This window comes from Geotrypetes seraphini, chromosome 16 (genome assembly GCF_902459505.1).
Source record: "Geotrypetes seraphini chromosome 16, aGeoSer1.1, whole genome shotgun sequence".
NCBI lineage: Eukaryota > Metazoa > Chordata > Amphibia > Gymnophiona > Dermophiidae > Geotrypetes > Geotrypetes seraphini.
The window spans coordinates 32,686,913-32,706,123 of record NC_047099.1 but is presented as its reverse complement, the minus strand read 5'-3'; the positions used below and the strand labels follow the sequence as shown (position 1 = coordinate 32,706,123).

Here is a 19,211-nt window from a genome sequence, read left to right as displayed (position 1 = left end):
GCGGCTGGGTGCCTCGACGTCGTCTAAGGCTTTGTGCTTTGATTTTCTGACTCACTGTCGACTGGGGCTTGGGGTCTCGATGTCGACTGAGGCTGTGTGTCTTTGTACCTTCAACGTCGGCTGCGGCCGTGTGCTCCGCGTCATTTGACGCTGGTGCTTTGACGTCGCCTGAGGCTTGTGCCTCGACGTCGACTGAGGCTGAGGGCCTCATCGTCGGCTGGAGCTCGGTGCCTCGTCGTTGCCGAGGCTTCGTGCCGTCGACGGAAGCTTTGTGCCTTGACGTCACTTGGGCCGTTTTACCTCGGCAGCGGCTGAGGTTTTGGGCCTCGGCGTCGACTGCGGGTTTGCGCCTCGGCGTCTCCAGCTCCGGTTTGAGAGGCTTCCCCGCTTTCTCTTCGGTTCATTCCGGGCAGCCGTGACGGAATCTTGTAGTGCGGAGTTTGGTTTCCTGGAGGAGACTCTCTCCCTGCTCCGGCTCTATTGCTCCCGCCATGCGTCATCTCGCTTGGCGCAGAGTGTGGCTGAGGATCCGAACCTCCAGGGTCGTCTCGCCGCTTTTACTTGCGTGAGTTCTGCGCTTCTTCAGGCCTCTCTTGCGGTGGCCACTAACCGCCTCTCAGACCGCGACCGGTCCTTCGCCCCTCGGGACGCCTCAAGCTAAATCCCGTCTGCCTTGGTGGGTTGGTCTCCTTCTCCGGAGGGGCCCTCTGGATACCTTTCTTGTGTTATCTCGGCCTCCTTCGCAGCAGCCGCAATAGCTGCAGCAGCGCCGGGTTAGGGTTCAGCCGCCGGCTTCGGCGACTCCTGGCCGTCCTTTTGACTATTCTCGCATAGCCTCTGGGTTGCTCCCCTTCTGGGGATTCCTCCCCTCCCTTCGGGAGGGGTGTCTCTGTGTCTACGCACCGGGAGTATTGCCTCTCTTCCGTCGGTTGGGCATTCCCATCCTCCCTTCTGCGTCTAGTCCTGGCCCTTCGTGACCTGCACTAGTTTCTAGTACGGGAGTGGGTCAGACTCTGCCCACCCCGGTCTCGGGAGTCCGTCGGGGCGGACCTGGACCCAGTTTGTCTGCGCTCCTTCTTGTCTCGGCCTCAGGGGGAGGCCCTTGTTTGTTTATGCCGGAAGGTGGCCCCTCTGTCCTCGGTCCGCCTCCGGTCTTTTCTGCCTCTGCCTCGGCAGGCTGCCTGTCGGCGCTTGAGTCAGCTGGTGTCTCAGCGGTCTTCGGCCTCGGCTGAGCTGTTGCTGATCCTTTTTGGATCAGGGGTCTCCACGGTGATGTCCCGCTGTTCGTCTGGTTTCATCTTCGTGTTCCCCGCTGGACCCGAGCATCTCAGTGATGGCAGGATCGGGATCCCGCTTCCCAGCACATTGTGGTGCCTCCCTCCTGGACACGCTCGTTTCGTTGGTGGGCCACCACTTCGTATCCCCGCATCAGAAGGTTCTGCCGATGGACTCCTCGGCATGGGCTTAGGGGTGCACCTCGACGGCCTTCGGACTCAGGGTCCTTGGTCGGGTGCAGACTGTCGCAGCCGCATCAATCTGATGGAGCTCCGGGCCATTTACAATGCCGTGGTGGATTTTCGTTATGGGTTGCAAGATTGCGGGGTCCTGGTGCGTCCCGACATCTCGGTGGCGTTATTTCTGTGACCAAGCCAGGGTGTACAGGTTCCCTGTTACTTTGCAGGGAAGCCCTTCGTCATTGGCAGGGGACGTTACACCACTGCTTCTTTCTTCGGGCGGTGTTTTTCCAGGGCGTGCAGCATTGTCTGTTGGACACGTTGAGTCGCCCTTTTCGACCGCATGAATGGTTGCTCCATTCTCGGACTCTGCGGCATGTGGTTGTTCGGTGGGGAACCCAACAGGTAGTTCTGTTCGCTTCGCCCCTCACTCACTGGTTGCCTCGATATTGCTCGAGGATGTTCTCCTGGGTTCGCATCGAGGAGGATGCTTGCCTTCTCGATGGAATGGGCAGGTTCCTCTATGCGTTCCCTCCCTTTACTCTGATTCTCGGGTCTTTGATACACCTCCTGTCGGTCTGCGCCACCAGGATCTTGATGGCTCCGCTGTGGCCCTGGCGGCCATGGTTCTCCCTGCTCCTCCAGCGTGTCAGGGAGACTCAGCTTCTACCTATGTTCCCGTCTCCGCTGTCTCAGTGTTGCGGTTTCTGTTGCATTCCAATCTGCAGTCTCTACACTTATCAGCTTGGTTCCTCGCAACGTGCCTCCCTCCTTCTGTTTCTCTCAGTCGGTGGGGGTGTTCTCGAGGCCTCTCGAAAGATCTCCACTCGGCAATGCTTTTCCCAGATATGGTCCTGATTTGCTGAGTGGTGTGCTGAGCACCGCATGGATTCGCTCTCTGCCTCCTTGCCTTCAGTGCTGGATTTTCTGTTGCACTTGTCTCGGTCTGGTCTCAAATCTACATCTATTCGAGTCCACCTCTGTGCTTTTGCTGCCTTTCTTCGGCCGCTAAATGGGACGCTGCTCTCCGTCCACCAGATGGTTTCCCGTTTTATGAGGGATTTCTTCATTGTACATCCCTCCGGTGGTTTGGGATCTTTGTGTGTTCCTGGCTCAATTGGTGATACCTCCATTTGATTCCATTGATGAAGCTCTTTTGAATTACTTCACCTGGCAGGTGGGTTTCCTGGTTGCTCTCACGTCTGCTCGCAGAGTCAGTGAGCTGCAAGCTCTGGTTGCGGACCCGTCTTTTCCTGTATTTCATCATGACACGGTGGTCCTGCGTACTCAACCCCAGTTCTTGTCCAGGGTGGTTTCGGACTTTCCTTTCGATCTTTTCATTGTTCTTCCGGTCTTTTTTCCGAAGCCCCACTCGCCTCCTAGCGAGGTGGCGCTTCACACAATTGACTGTCAGAGGGCGTTGGCTTTTTGTCTTCAACGCACTCAGTCTCCTTGGACGGTTCCTCAATTCTTTTTGTCCTTCGACCCTAATTGGTTGGGACGCCCAGTTTCCAAGCGCATCTTGTCCAACTGGTTGGCTGCTTGTTTTTCCTTTTGCTACGCTCAGGCTGGTCTCGCGCTGCAATGTCGAGTCACGGGACATAAAGTCCGAGCGATGGCGGCTTCTGTAGCTTTCCTCAGGTCGACGCCTATCGAGGAGATTTGCAAGGCTGCCACTTGGTCTTCGGTTCATACTTTCACCTCCCACTACTGCCTGGATACTCTGTCCAGGAGCGACGGCCGGTTTGGCCAGTCGGTTTTGCGTAATCTGTTTTCTTGTATTGCCAACTTCCCTCCGTCCCTTTTTGGTTAGCTTGGAGGTCACCCACATGTGAGAATATGCTGCCTGCTTGTCCTGGGATAAAGCACAGTTACTTACCGTAACAGGTGTTATCCAGGGACAGCAGGCAGATATTCTCACAACCCGCCCGCCTCCCCGAGGTTGGCTTCTTTGCTAGCTATCTGAACTGAGGACCATGAGGAGGGTATGCGCCCTCTAGTGGATCAGGAAGGCACACACATGCGTGGTGCAGTGTGCAAACTTGAAACTTCAATCAAGTTTGCTTGAAAAGCTGTCCGCGCTGGGGCTCCGTGGATGACGTCACCCACATGTGAGAATATCTGCCTGCTGTCCCTGGATAACACCTGTTACGGTAAGTAACTGTGCTGTTTGTGCAGTTCTTTCTTGCTGTAAACCGCCTTGAACTAATGGTTTAGTGGTACATAAGAATAAATTATTATTATTATTATTATCTTGAAAACCTGAGTGGCTTGGTGTGTCCCAAGGACTGGGTTAAGAATCTCTGCATTAGAACAATTTATCTAGGGGTAAACTTGAATCTCCATCAGATGTTCACTTTGTCATAGGTTGTATCTTAGGTTTGGTAAGAAATGAAAAATGATGTCCCTTGGAGTAGGCATAGTTGCCTGGACTAGGTTGTGTGTGTTGATAGGAGCCAGTGATGTTGGAGCCACATTGGGCTAGATTCACAAAGCAAACTGATTGTGTATCGATCGGTTTGCAATCCCTTAGCGACCAAATTCCCCTTTGGCCCGATTCACTTACCTCTCTGCTGACCATCCTCCGATCCGTGCATGCAAATGAGGGGAGGGACATTCAAAAGTAGGGAAGGCAGCGATTCACTACACAAAATTCTCGATCCGACTGGGCTGGCCGATCAACTCCTAAAGCGACTGCTGGGGACCCGTCGCACACCTCTCTACCGACTCTCATGCTCCTTGCCACCCTTCACTCTGCCCTGCTCTCTGCTGCCCCGATCTCACTGCCTGTTCCAGGGGCTGCAGAAGCCCTGGGGCAGGGGGGAGAGCAGTGCCAGTTGGCTCCCTGACTTCCAATTATGCTGCATCTAGCAGAAATCAGTATTAGCGGCCTTCCCTGCAGTGTGAGCCCACAGGTTTAAAGCGGGGCTGCACGCCGTTGTGCAGCCCCTCTTTAAACCCATGGGTTCGCACTGCAGGGAAGGAGGGAAGAGGCTGCTGCCGCTGGAGATAACAGGAGCAGGAGAGTCGGGGCCAGGAAAAAAAAAAGGACAGAAAATGCATGCACAGATCATCTGCAGGGAAAGCAGATGGTCTGTGCATGCGCAGGGATCGCAAACCAGCAATTCGGGCAGGCAGATGGGGGCGTTCCTCCGATCGCCCCCATCTGCATATTTTTCTTTTGTGAATTCGTCGGATCGGGCCCGATCAGGCAGGTTAGTGAATCTGGCCCATTGTTGGATAGCACCAAGTAATGCTTGTGGAAAGGGTTATAAAGTTAAGCTGGGGTGGAATATACTGATGATAGTCTCCTCTAGGTTGTAGACAAGTTGCTGCTTTACTTGCGTGTTGTGCATTCCATCGACTACTACAGTACCTGTGAGTACCCGAATGAGGATGCTATGCCCAACCGATGTGGAATCATGCATGTGAGGGGTCCCATGCCCCCCAACAGAATCAGCCATGGAGAAGGTATGGTATATAGAGGTGGGATTAAACTATCACTGCATACCCATATGGTCGTCCTGCACTGTGAAAATTCATCCTTCATCTCTCATGACCTCGTGTCTTCCACAGTGGCAGAATGGCAGAAGACATTCGAAGAGAGGCTAAATCCGCTCTTCAGCGTGCGAGAGTCCCTCTCTGAAGAGGAGGCTCAAAAGATGGGCCGAAAGGATCCTGAGCAGGAGGTGGAGAAGTTCGTCACTGCCAATACCCAGGAACTAGGCAAGGACAAATGGCTGTGCCCGCTCAGTGGCAAGAAGTTTAAGGTACATGTAAAACCTCATTTGGGCTGCAGGGGACTGAATGCACAGAGAAGTTTTACTTATGTAGGAGTGGTGCTTTCCTTGCTGCTGCCTACCTATTCTGTCTTGAGACTGTGTGTATTTGAGAAAGCAAAGGTTGCAACACTACTGCCCCTAGTTACCTAGTTCCATTGTTACTAAAGTAAACAATCTGTGGATAGGTAAAAAGTTAAAATTAGTTCCTACTGCATTACTTAGGCATGATCATTTAATGAACATTCAGTAAGATGTTCCATGCTGACTCAGGTCAAAGGTCAGTTGAGCCCAACATCCTTTTTCTGGTAGTGACCAATCCTGGTCACAAGTACTCAACAAATGTCAAAGGGTAGATAATTCCTTGTTGCTTACTGCAGGGATAAGTGGTGGGTGTTCCAGATCTGCATGGTTTATAACAGTTAATTGACTTTGTTCAAAAACTGTCCAGACCCTTTTTAAGCCAGTTATGTTGGATGTTTTGACCACATCTTCTAACAACAAATTCCACAGCTTAATTATATTTTGAGGAAAAATTACTTTTACCAAGTTTGCTTTAAATGTTCTATCTCTTTTTAAAGGTTGATGCCAGCAGCCTGTTTCCACCCTGTTTAAGATGGAGCCCACTTTTGTGGAATAGGCTCCCCTTTCCCTAGTATGTCGCCCAGTTCCTAACAAATCTAAAACCCTTCTCCCTGCACCATCGCCTCATCCACATATTGAGACTCTGGAGCTCTGCCTGTCTTTTGGGACCTGTGTGTGGAACAGGGAGCAATTCTGAAAATGCTACCGTGGAGGTTCTGGATTTTAACTTCCTACCTAAGAGCCTAAATTTGGCTTCCAGAACCTCCCTACCACATTTCCCTATGCCATTGGTACCCACGTGTACCAAGGCAGCAGGTTCCTCCCCAGCACTGTCTAAAATCTTATCTAGGTGACGCACCATGCAGGCAAGTGATCAAGCAATCCTCACATCTACTAGTCACCCAGCTATCTACATGCCTAATGATTTGAAACTTCTACTATAACAACTGTCCTAACTCTTCCCTCTTGGGTAGAAACCCCTGGAGACACATCCTCGGTGTGAGAGGACATTGCATCTCCTGATGAGCAGGTCCTGGCTACAGGATTGTCTCCTACTTCACCAGGATGATGCTCTCCTTTAAAAAGACCTCCCTTCTCCGAGGAAGCACAGAGGCTGCCAGACTGAAGATGGGACTTTTCTACAACGTCCCTGTAGGTCTCCTCTATGTACCTCTCTTTCTCCCTTAGCTCCTACAAGCCTGCTATTCTAGCCTCAAGAGATCAGACCCGTTCCCTGAGTTCAAGGAGCTCTTTCCACTGAGCACACACATAAGACATAAGATAACCAAATATGTGACACTCAGTGCAAAAGACTGGATAGCCCCCATCTTGCTGCTGGACATCTGCCTGCAGCTTAATATTGGTGATTTATTTCTTAAGTTGCTACGGGAGTTGGAATATGTACTCCAAGTTCCCCTCAGATTGCTAGTTATATGTTAGGTTATGGTAATGTTAATTATTATTTTGCAATGCTGTATTTGGTAGGTTACCCTCCAAGGATTTCTCAGACTATTTCTTAAGAGCTAATTACTATATAATTATGTTTGTAGCCTTCTAATTGGTTCAGGGAACACTAAACAAGACTTTCTTTAACTGCTGTCTGTGCCCTGATCTGATCTTATGCTCTGAAATGCAACCTAAAATACTAAACTAGACTAAAACATTTTTATATAAAAACCCTAACAGAGACTCCAAAGGCTATACTATTGCCTAAACTGACTTTGCCGTAAAAGTAGAGTACTGAACTTAAAAAAGAGAAGCCCAAGTTTACCTTTTCCCAAGTTTGAATGCTAGCAAGTAAAATATTCCAATGGAGTTTTTCTTCCCCTTAGCAGATCTCTCTCAGCTCCCCATTCATTATTTCCACCTGGTTGAAGCAGTGAGGTGCCATGTGGAAGCTGCCGTGGAGCACTTTGGGGCCAGCAGGTTAGTAGTGCTGTTGGCTCCTACTGCCCTGAATGTTATAAAGAAGCTGAGCCACTTTTTCTTTCTAAGTTAACGCTGCGTGAGCCACTGCCAAAGTTGAATCTGGTGGGAATAACACCCATGTTGAGGCTATAGTGCTAGGCTGCCACATGGTAGGAAAGAGAGGCAATATCGAGCAGCTTTTTGGAGGGTTCTGCACTGGAGCGGGGGCCCCAATTTTACCAGGACATCACTGAGGGTCTTAGGAGGATATTGGCAGATTTACAAGAACCAGCCACATAATGCCACACAGCAGGCTAGGAAGGCCTGTGGGTGGAGATGGCCCTAGGGGTCTTGGTGGTGGTGGTCCATGAAGGAAAGCATTCCAGAGTCCCTTTTTTTTAGATGCAGTGACAAGAATGCATATAGTATTTGAGGTGCAGTTCCATGAAGTGATGCAAAGGCATTCTTATAACCTGTTTTGTTCTCAGATTGCTTTCGTAGCCACTGCTACACACTGAGCAGAGGGTTTCAGTGCATCAATGATAAAACTTAGATCCTTTTTTTTTTTTTTTTTTTTTTTTTGAGTGGCGTGCATCATATAGCTATATTTTGGATTCCTCTTCCTTTTATTCATCACTTTGCACTTGCTCACATTAAATGTTATCTGCTATTTGGATTCCTGGTCTCCTAGTGTCATAAGGTCCTCTTGCAATTTTTCACAATCCTCTTGTGATTTAACAAATTTGAATAACTTGGTGCTGTTAGGAACAAGCAAAGTGATTAGATTTGCTATTTTTAGATTATTTTTAAATATGTTATAAAGCAGCTATCACAGATCCCCTGGAGAACCCTTCAAATTTAGTATTGACCATTTAAACTTACTCTGTATTTATTTTTATCTTTTAACCAGTTCTTCTTTAGCACTCTTCAGACCAGTATAGGATTAATCTTACAAGCGGGTATATATCTCATCAAGACCAGCAGGTGGAGACTGAGACAAAGGTTTGGAACTGTACATATCATGTGACCCCCCTCCCTAATTACCTCAGTCTTCTCTCAGTCTCCAGCAGGAGTTGTATCCATCTCCCTTGGAATTCGTTTAGGAATTTTTGTCCCTTTTTGTTGCCGGATTGAGCTTGGGTGGACTCTGTTTGGGGGTCCGTCTGACCTCGGGGGTGTCAAACCCGCCAGGTCTCGAGCGGGGTCCCTCTCCCCACCTTCCTCCACCTCCCCACATTTTTGTAGAGGTACCTCAACAGTAAGCCTTACCTCCTGGTGGTAAGGCATATTGTTTAGAGAGCCAGTGGAGTCTGTTCTGTGACCAAAAAAAAAAAATCCTGAGGCAGTGCCAGTCTAAAGGGTTGGTTTCCCTTTAAATATGCTGTAAATTACTGTATTTTTCAACTAACCGGCACTTTTCTTTCAGCTAGGTCGCTTATGGAGCAAATGAGCACTTCTCAGGGGGAGATGTGCACAATTTAGGCCAGACGTGAGGCACTCGCGGCTGTCTGAAAACAGCTGTTCAGGCCGGTGCGGTTGTGGAAGTCTAGTCAGCATCGGTTGCAGGTATCCAAGGCTCCCCACCGTTAATACCTCGCAAGCTGACAGAGCTTTGTAGGGAAGCCCGGTCTTTTCCTGCCGATCATAGAGGGATTTCCTGTCAGCTGTTTTTTCTCTCAACTGATGCCGTTTTTTGCGTGCTTTAGTGGCTGGGACAGTTCAGTCTTCTCAGCCGCTACAGGCCCCGGAGGGGCTATTTTTGGTGTATTTTTTTGCCGTTTTTCCTCAGATAGTCCCTCCATCTTGTATTTAGCCTCAGCTGCCTTCTCCCTGTTTTGACATAACAGGGACAGGTTACAGCAGGGTCCCCTGCTGGGGCAGGGAGTCCCATGGGGCCGCCAGGCGGGGTTCCCCCTCATTTTCTTTTTGCTTTGTGTAAAGCATATAGTCGGCCGGGAAGGGTCCTACTAGTGTCCAGGGGGGTCTCAGGGGTTTGTTCCCTCCGTGCCCCCTGATGTTTTGACCCCTTAACTCTTTTCGCGTCCCCCCTCTTCCCTTGTCCAGGCGCCTGTGTACCGCTTTGGACGAGGACTTGTTGTCTGAAGAGAGTTTTAACTAATGCATGAGGACCTGGACCCTTGGGGACACCTCCAGGATCCTCTCGAGGGGATGGCCGCTGGTACTGGGGACTTGTTTTTTTTTCCATCTACAAGCGAGGAGGCGTTTGAGGTGCTCCTTTTTTTAGAGGGACAAGCTTTCAGATCTGATTCAGCAAATCTCCATGTAGTTGTGCTTTGAGGAGGCGTCGCCTGCGACCCCGAGTGTGGAAGCCCCTCTTCTTTGGGGGATTTCCTTTGCTTCCCTCTCTTGTCCAATTCATCCGTTTTTTATTTCTGGATTTTATCCTGGCGCAGTGGACTTTGCCGGAGGTGTCTTTTGGCTTGTTTGTATCCCGTCCGGGTGGGGTTAAGACTACCTTAAAGTCACCAGTGATGGACGCGGTGGTCTCAGCTATTGCTACGCGGCATACTGTGCCTGTTGAGAGTAGTTATGTCTTAACAGACTCTGAGGAGCGTAATTTGGAGACCATTCTTAAACAGAATTTTGATGTCTGCCTTGGGGGTCCAGGCAGCTATTTGTGCAGGACTGGTGGCTCAGGCCATATTTATGGGCCGAGTGGGTCCTTGACAGTGAATCTGATGGCCAGGAAGTGGCAAAAATTCAGATGACTGCCTCTTTCCTCTCAGATGCCCTCTATGACTTCTTGCAGTCATCTGCCAAATCCATAGCTTCTTGTTGGACTTTCTGGTTTCGGGCTTGGTCGACGGACGTGGTGTCCATCTCTAAACTCTCTAAATTTTCTTTTTCAGAGGTCCTTGTTGTTTGCCAGTGGTTTTGGACTAGTTAGTTCAAACTCTGATGGACTCTCAAGTGCCCTACCTGCCTGAAGACAGTGCTTGCCAGGCTCTTCAAGGTGGCATTGCTTAGGAGAGTCTGCGAGATTTCCGCAGGTACCTCCCTGAGTGTGGAACTGCTCACTACTCGACCTCTGATTTTGCTAGGAATCGTTTCTTTCAGCGAATGCAGTCCTGTTGGGCCCGTCGGGAGGTTGAGAATTCCTCCGTTGGTTCCCCCGCTGTCCGTTCTGCCCAATGATTCTGTGCCCGTGCCCCCTCTGGTTTCGGTGGGTGCTCGGCTGGAGGTGATTCGAGATGGTTCTGCTCTGCAGTTTGCCCATTCCCTGCCAGATCATTTTCTAGCTTCTCCTTGTCATGCACCGCTAGATCTGAGAGCTGTGGTTCCAGTGCCCCCTCTGGAGTCGGGCACTGGCAGATACTCGATTTACTTTGTGGTGCCCAAGAAAGAGGGGACTTTTTGACCCATCTTCTCTCACAGTTCCATCTTTTCGCATGGAGACTCTGCAATCGGTGATTCTGGCGGTTCAGCTGGGGGAGTATCTAACCTTTCTCGACCTGATAGAGGCCTACTTGCACATTCCTATCCAGACATCCCATCAGCGTTTCCTTTGTTTTGCGATCTTGGGCCAGCACTTCAGTTCTGTATGCTCCCTTTTGGTCTTGCCACGGCTCCCCAGACATTCACCAAGGTTATGGTAGTCGTCACGCGGCCTTGCGGACAGAGGGCATTCTGGTGCATCCTTACCTGAACAACTGGTTCATTCGCAAAATCCTTCCATGAGAGCACACAGGTCACGGCTTGGGTGGTGGAGTTCCTGCAGTCGCTGAGACGGGTTGTCAACCTTGCCATGAGCCGGTTGGCCCCCCTCGCAGCGCCTGGAGTATCTTGGGGTGGTGTTCGACACCTCCTTAGGGAAGGTCTTCCTGCCAGAGGCACGGGTAAGCAAAACTCTCAAATTTGCCTGCTTATGGCATCCTGGTGTCCTCGGGCGCGGGATTTCCTCCAAGTCTTTGGGTCAATGCTGGCTTCCCTCAACATGATGAGGTGGGCTCAGTATGCCCTGCTTCATAGGTGGTCACCCCAGACCCTCAGTCTAGATCATCCTGTTCTTCTGAGAGGCTTGGCTCGCTCCAGTCTTCGTTGGTGGCTCCAGACCTCCCATCTTGTTCAAGGGACGAGTCTGGATCAGCCACAGTGAACGGTGCTTCTCACAGATGCCAGTCTTCTCTGTTGGGGAGCTCAGTGTCTAGGTCACTCAGCTCAGGGCACCTGATCCACGGAGGAAGCGTCCTGGTCGATCAGTGTTCTGTAAACCAGAGCCATCCTTCTGGCACTGTTAGCCTTCCACTCCTTCTTGTCAGACAAATTAGTCTGGGTTCTGTCAGACATTGCCACGATGGTGGCCTGTGTCACTCGTCAGGGGGGCACCAAGAGCACTCAGGTGGTGCAGGAGGCGACTCTGCTCATGCTTTGGGCAGAGTCGCATCTTCAGGACATCTCAGCCTTCCACATAGTCGGAGTGGAGAATGTTCACGTGGACTTCCTCAGTCATCACACATTAGATCCCAGAGAGTGGTGTCTAAGCCACTTGGCCTTTCAGTTCATAGTGCAGTCTTGGGGTCAGCCCCTAATGGCCACAGAAGTCAACGCCAAAACTCACCGCTTATTCAGTCATTGCAGAGACAGTCAGGTCGAGGATCTGGATGCTCTGGTTCAACCATGGCCAAAGAGGGGCTGTTGTACGTATTTCCTCCATGGCCATTAGTGGACAGTGTGGCCGGCACGCTCCAGGCAGAGGGCCTGGGAATACTGGCCACAATTAAACTCTTGTGAGTCGCTGCGTGCCTCACAAGGATAAGTTCTTTCAGTGCTTAGTGAAAGGGACAATAAGTTCAGTGTCAAATAAAGAATTGTTTTTAATTGTTCAAATCAAAAAAAAACCACAGTAACTTGTTTGTCAGGATTGAAATGGCAAAGCCAACGGGCTTCCCTTACAAGGTACACAATGTTCAATAAACAGTCTCTGGCTGAGAAACCAAAAAGAGTCCAAACTCAAACAAAACTCTCTTCCTCAGAGGTAAGTTCTCATTTAAATCATAGTCCAGGTGGAGTTCATTACCAAAAGAAAGGAAAAACTTTTCCACCAAAACAAAGCTACAAGTCAGTGCAATAACACTGGCTTCTTCAGCTACCGAAGGCTGGAAAGACAGTGTGCTCCGTGTGGTCTTGAATCGCCAGAAGTTAGTCCCACTATCCCACCACGTAACACGGGGCTAACCCCACTGTCTTAGCACATCAAGTATACTTAATTCCAAAAAGGGAAAGCGCAATTAAGCTTTCAACATTAAAAAAACCCAAAAACTTCAAAATAAAAGTCCTTGCTTAATTCAGCATAGTGAAAATCTACTCTTTAACATGAGTTGTAATTATTCAGTCAAAGAAAAAGCTGGTCAAAACAAACTTGCAATAACTTCAGCTATACTCAAATACTTGCTTTTATAAGGCAAACCTCCATAGGAATATTCTCAGGCATCAGCCCAACACTGGCTTCAGGACTTGTTTCCATCTCCATGGCCAATGGTTCCTCACTCAGACTGGAAGGTGATTCTTCTCCAGCTTCTACAAACTCCATGGCCTCAGGAACTTGACTGCTATCAGGAGCTCTCAGCCCTGAGCATTGTGATCTTCCCTGCTGCTGTTCCTCTCTGTTCTGATTTTCTAGGAGCCTAGTCTTCAGGGAGAGCAGCTTGCAGCCCCTCAGGTGGAAAGGATTTCCGGTGATTCACCTTGTGATCCAGAGGGGGATGGGAACCTAGCACTGCTGCTCTCTTACTCCCTCTACAGGCCCTAGAAGAAAATTCAGTCTGAGAGGCAGAAAATGGGGAATAAGGCAGATTATGGACAGGGTCTGGATCTGCACTGGGACCTGTACTAGGGACACTCCTAGCAGGCATAATCTGCTTATCACAACAGAGTTCTACTCCGCATTGTTTGTCACCTGGGCCTGGTGGTTCTGGTGGCTCCGGATTGGCCCAGGCAACCGTGGTACGCGGATCTGGTAAGGTATCTGGTGTCGGATCCTCTTCCTCTGCTTCTTTCGCACGATCTTCTGACTTGGGGCCCCATTCCCATGTATGATCCGAGTCCCTTTTGTCTTACGGCTCTAGGTCTCACCTAGGTAAGAAGGGGTATTCAGACAAAGTGATCTCCACTCTTTTGGAGTCCCGCAGACTTTCCACTTCTCGGACTTATGTGCAAGTTTGGCGTTTATTTGAGCTGTGGTGTACGGCGTGAGGAATGGTTGCTTTTCGCGCTTCCCTGCCTAACATCTTAGAGTTCTTGCAGGATGGCCTGGACAGGGGCCTGGCTTGGTCTTCTCTCTGGGTTCAGCTTGCGGCCCTTTCAGCCTTTCGTGAGTTATTACGGGGTGAGCGTCTGACTGCCATTCCTGATGTCGTTCGCTTGTTGCGGGCGGCCAAGTTGCTCAAGCCTTGTGACCATCTGTTCCCTCTTGGGATTTAAATCTGGTCCCGTCTGGGCTTGTGCGCCCCCCGTTTGAGCCTTCGGGTGCCTGCATGTTGAAAGACCTTACTCTTTAAGGCAGTCTTCTTGGTGGCTATTACTTCTGCTATATGTTGTTTCGACGCTGCAGGCTCTCTTGTCAGTCTCCCTTCCTCGAGTTTTCTAGGGAGCGGGTAGTGTTGCAGCATGTTCCTTCCTTTCTGCCAAAGGTAGTTTTTCCTTTTCATGTCAGTCAGTCAGTGGTCTTCCCGGTCCTGGCTAGTCGGACAGGTTCTTCTGAGCTGAAACAGTTGCGCAAATTGGATGTTGACGATCCTTCGCGCCTACTTACGCAGGACCCAGGAGATCAGGAAATCAGATCGTCTTTTTGCCCTTCTCCCCCTCGTAGGGAGGGATAGCGCTTCCAAGGCTACCATTGCGCACTGGATCAAAGAGATTATTGCTTCCACTTATCTTCTTCAGAAAAAGACTGTTCCGGACTTTCTCAAGGCTCATTCTACTCGAGGTCAGGCAGCTTCTTGGACTGAGTTTTTGATGGTGCCTCCTGTGTATATTTGTAAGGCGGCGGTCTGGTTTTTCCTACATTCCTTTGTCAGTCACTACCGTGTGGACATTCAAGGGCGTCGGGACACGGTGTTCGGTGTACGTGTTATGGTGTCGGCCCTTCGAGGGTCCCACCCATGATGGGGACTGCTTTGGTACATCCTGCTTTTAAGATTAATCCTATACCAGTCTGGAGAGTGCTAAGAAGGAGAAATTAGGTTCTTACCTGCTAATTTACTTTCTTTTAGCTTCTCCAGACCAGTATAGGAATCTACCCTATCTATTGTCGTGTTCCTGCGTGCAGATTTTCATTTTTTGATCGGTTTCTAGTATTTTTCTAGGGCCGGGGAGATTAAGAACAGCAGCTGTGGCGAACTGAGGGACCTTTGCTATTTGCATTTGTTCCTTTGCATTTTCCAACAGCATTTCTGTTTTTATTTGTTGATACTCCTGTTCTGAGTCTTGTTTTTTTTTTTTTTTGTATATAGTTCTTAGTTCTGCTTGGCTATTCGGCAGACTGAGGTAATTAGGGAGAGGTCACATGATATGTACAGTTCCAAAGTTTTGTCTGTCTCCACCTGCTGGTCATGATGAGATGTATACTCGCTTGTAAGATTAATCCTATACTGGTCTGGAGAAGCTAAAAGAAAATAAATTAGCAAGTAAGAACCTAATTTCTCCTTAATCCACAGTAGGCCATTACCTCCTATCCCTATGACTTTCTAATCTTCTCAGTAGTCTTTCATTGTGTATCTGTATTTTCAGATAGCATTTGACAAAGGTGAGCTAGTTTATATTGTATATCTCATAGAAACAGAAAGAAAACCATATGGCCTATCTAGTCTGTCTATCCATGCCATCTACTATCCCCTCCTCTCCATTAAAGATACAGCATACTTGTCCCAAGCTTTCTTGAATTCAGATACACTCACTGTCTCCACCACTTCCACCGGGAGGCCATTCTAAGCATTCACCATCCTTTCTGTGAAAAAGTATTTTCCGAGGTTACTTCTGAAATTATCCTCTTTCACCTTCATCCTATGCCCCCTCATTCCAGAGTTTCCTTTCAGTTGAAAGAGACTTGCCTCATGCACATTTATACCAACTAGGTATTTTTTTATTTTTTTTTTAATCTTTATTCATTTTAATAATAACAACAGCTTATATACCGCAATACCATGAAGTTCTATGCGGTTTACAAAGATTAAGCAAAGGTACAAATTGATTGACTTTAAGAGGGGAGGAAGAAAGAGGGTTAATAGGACAGGAAATCCATTTTTGAGGAGAGAGTGATCAATAGAACAAGTTAATCGTTATAGAGGGGAGAGAGAAGAGAGGATCAGTTGTCTAGATACTTTAGGAATAGGTGTGTTTTCAGACGTTTTCTAAATTCCTCATAAGTAGTGGGCGAAAGCAATTGTTCTAGGTCTTTACCCCATGATGCTGCTTGGTGCGAGAGAAGATGTTCATGGTGTTTTTTCAGTTTACAACCTCTCACTGGGGGGGGAAACGAAGTTGGAATGTGAGCTTCTCTTGTGTCTGTTGTAACAATAGATAATAGTTACATTGAATTGAATACAACACTTGAATCTCTATCATTCAACATTAAAACATTAAAATTTAACCCATTCTCTCCCAATCCAACTATAACCTATGTGTTCACAAAGCTCATATACATTATTCTTTATTATTGATCTAAATATTTAATAAAATCCCTCCCCCATCCCTTCCTTCTTATTGCATTTATAATGGAAAAATGGTATTTATTAATTACAATATCTTGTCAATGGCCCCCAGATTTTATTAAAATTATTATAGTTCCCTCTTTGTATAGCAATTGCTCTTTTCATTTTATTTATGTGACATAATGAATTCCACCAGAAGCAATAATTGAGTCTATTCCAGTTCTTCCAATTAAATGTGATTTGTTGTATGGCGACTCCTGTCATGATCAATAAAAGCTTATTCTTTAGCACTCTCCAGACCAGTAGAGGTCAACTTTACGAATGGGTATATATCTAATCATGACCAGCAGGTGGAGACTGAAAACAAAACTTTGGGACAGTATATCCTAGCCCCTCCTCTCTATTTCCCTCAGTCTTCTTTCAGTCTCCAGCAGGTGTTGAGTGATCTGTACCCATCTCCCTTGGTAGGGCTGTTGGAATTTGTTTAGGGGGTTTATTGTCCCTGTTTTTAGCCGGACGGAGCTTGGACGGACTCTGTTTGGGGGTTCGTCCGACCTCGGGGGTGTCAAACCCGGCGGGTCACGAGCGGGGTCCCTCCCCCCACTTCCTCCACCTCCCCACATTTTTTTAGAGGAGCCTCAGCAGTATCCCTTGCCCCCTAAATCAAGCAAGGCATATTGCTTCGAGAGCCTGTGGAGTCTGTTCTGTAAAAAAAAAAAAAAAAAATCCTGAGGTAGTGCTGGTCTGAAGGGTTGTTTCCCTTTAAGAAAACTGTATTTTACTGTATTTTTTCATGTAACCGGCACTTTTTTCTAACTAGGTCGCGTATGGAGCAATTGTGCCCTTCTCCGGGGGAGTAGGACACAAATTTAGTCCAGCCGCGAGGCACTCGCGGCCGGCCTGAACTCGGCGGTTTGGGTCGGTGAGGTGGTGGAGCTCCGTCGGCAGCGGCTGCAGGCGCCCAGAGCTCCCCGCCGATGGTGCCTCGCGAGTCGGCAGGGAACGGTGGGGAAGCCCGGTCTTCTCCGTCCGCCCATGGAGGGAATCCCCGAGCCGCCGACGGTCGGGTTTTAGAGGATTCCCTCTCAGCTGATTTTTTGACAGCTGATGCCGGCTTGCCTGCTTTAGCGGCTGAGACTATTCAGGTTTCTCAGCTGCTTCAGGCTATGGAGGGAGCTTTTTTGGCGGGAAAACCGCCATCTTCTCTGTCTGGCCCCTCCATTTTGTCTTCCACCTCAGGTGACCTTCCCCCTGTTTTGAATATGCAGGGGCAAGGTTCTGCTGGGTCCCCTGCTGTGGCAGGGAGTCCCTTGGGACCCTCGGGGGGTTTTCCCCTGAATTTTTTCTTTTCTTTATGCAGAGCCTATTTTCAGGCGGCTGGGGGTCCCGGTTGCGCCCAGGGGGTTTCGGGGGGTGGGGTTTCCTCCGCGCTCCCTGCGGCTTTGCCTCTCTCGTCTGACGTGACGTCCCCTCCGCCGCCTCCCTTGTCCAAGCGTCCGCGGGTGTAGTGGGACGAGAATTTGTGGTCGGAGGAACGTGTCGGTCTGGAGGAGGACCTGGACCCTTCGGAGGAATTCCAGGACCCTCTGGAGGGGACGGAAGCTGGCGGCGGGTTGTCGGATTTCCCGTTCTCCAGTGACGAGGCGTCCGTTGTGCGCCTTTTTCAGAAAGATGAGCTGCCTGACCTTATTCAGCAGGTTTCTTCGGTTTGGCGTTTTGAGGACGCGCCGCCGGGGACTCCGCGTGTGGGGGACCCCCTGTTACGGGGGATCCGTTCCGTTTCCCGCTCTTTTCCTATGCATCAGGATATTCGGGATATTATTCTGGAGCAGTGGAAAACACCGGAGACGCCGTTTCGGCTGGCGCGCAGCATGGCTCGCCTGTATCCCATTCCTGAAGGGGATCGGGCTACGTTAGCTTCGCCAGTCGTGGATGCGGTGGTCTCGGCAATTTCCAAGCGGCATACCGTGCCTGTTGAGGGCGGTTCTGCCTTGCGGGACTCTGAGGAGCGCAAATTGGAGAACATCCTTAAGCAAAATTTTCAGGTCTCTGCCTTTGGGGTCCAGGCGGCTATTTGTGGGGGACTGGTTGCTCGCGCCGTGTTTCGGTGGGCGGAGCGGGTCTTGGATCGAGAGTCTGACGACTGGTCTCTGGTGGATCAGGAGGTAGCGAGGATTGAGATGGCGGCCTCATTCCTCTCAGATGCTCTCTATGACTTGGTGCGGATCTCGGCTAAGTCTATGGCTTTTGGCGTGGCCGCAAGGCGTGTGTTGTGGCTGCGCGCTTGGGCGGCGGATGCTGCGTCCTAAACTAAGCTTACTAAATTTCCCTTTCGGGGGTCGTTTTTATTTGGAGAGGACTTGGATAAGTTGATTCAGACTCTGTCGGACTCGAAAGTTCCCCGTCTGCCGGAGGTCCGTGCCCGCCCGGCGTCTCGGGGGGGTGCGGCCCGGGGGCGTTTGCGGGAATTTCGCAAGTATCGCCCTGGGCGTGGGGGCTGCTTCTTTCCAGTCTCCGGGGTTTTCCCGGGGTCGGTTCTTCCAGCGCATGCAGCCCTTTCAGGGGGCCCGTCGGGGGGCAGGGAATCCCTCCGCCGGTTCCCCCGCTTCCCGTCCTGCGCAATGACTCCTTGCCGGCGCCCCCTTTGGTTCCGGTGGGGGGCCCGGCTGCGCAAATTTTTCCCCAAATGGGCCGAGATCACGTCCGATCAGTGGGTCCTTGAGGTGGTGCGGGACGGTTACGCTCTGGAGTTCACCCGCTCTCTGCCGGACCTTTTTCTCGCTTCTCCATGTCAGACTCCATGGAAGACGCAGGCTTTTCGTCAGACCCTTTGTGGTGGCCATAAAGGAGGGGACCTTTCGGCCCATCCTGGATTTGATAGGGATCAACAGAGCTCTCAAGATTCCGTCTTTCCGCATGGAAACGCTGCGGTCGGTCATTCTGGCGGTTCAGCCGGGGGAGTTTCTTACGTCTCTCGAGCTGACGGAGGCCTACTTGCAGGTTCCAATTCGGGCCTCTCATCAGCGCTTCCTTCGCTTTGCGATCTTGGGGCGGCACTTTCAGTTCTGTGCGCTTCCCTTTGGTCTGGCCACGGCTCCTCGGACGTTCACCAAGGTAATGGTGGTCGTCGCGGCAGCCTTGCGGTCGGTGGGCATCCTGGTTCACCCCTACCTGGACGACTGGTTGATTCGGGCAAAGTCGTTGCAGGAGAGCTCCCGGGTTACGGCTCGGGTGGTGGAGTTTCTCCGGTCGCTGGGCTGGGTGGTCAACCTTTCCAAGAGTCGGTTGGTCCCGGCTCAGCGTCTGGAGTGCCTTGG

At 50.1% G+C, this 19,211-nt stretch overlaps 1 protein-coding gene across 9 annotated transcripts in view; it reads left to right on the top strand.

Moving 5' to 3' along the window:
* The window catches only part of SRRT (serrate, RNA effector molecule), a 124,313-nt gene that overhangs the window by 90,861 nt on the left and 14,241 nt on the right, over positions 1-19,211 (top strand). For all 9 annotated transcript variants that reach the window (XM_033924562.1, XM_033924555.1, XM_033924559.1 and 6 more), the window contains 2 exons: positions 4,772-4,925; positions 5,031-5,224. In XM_033924562.1, coding sequence (XP_033780453.1) covers positions 4,772-4,925; positions 5,031-5,224 — 348 coding nt within the window. The remainder of the gene's footprint in view (positions 1-4,771; positions 4,926-5,030; positions 5,225-19,211) is intronic.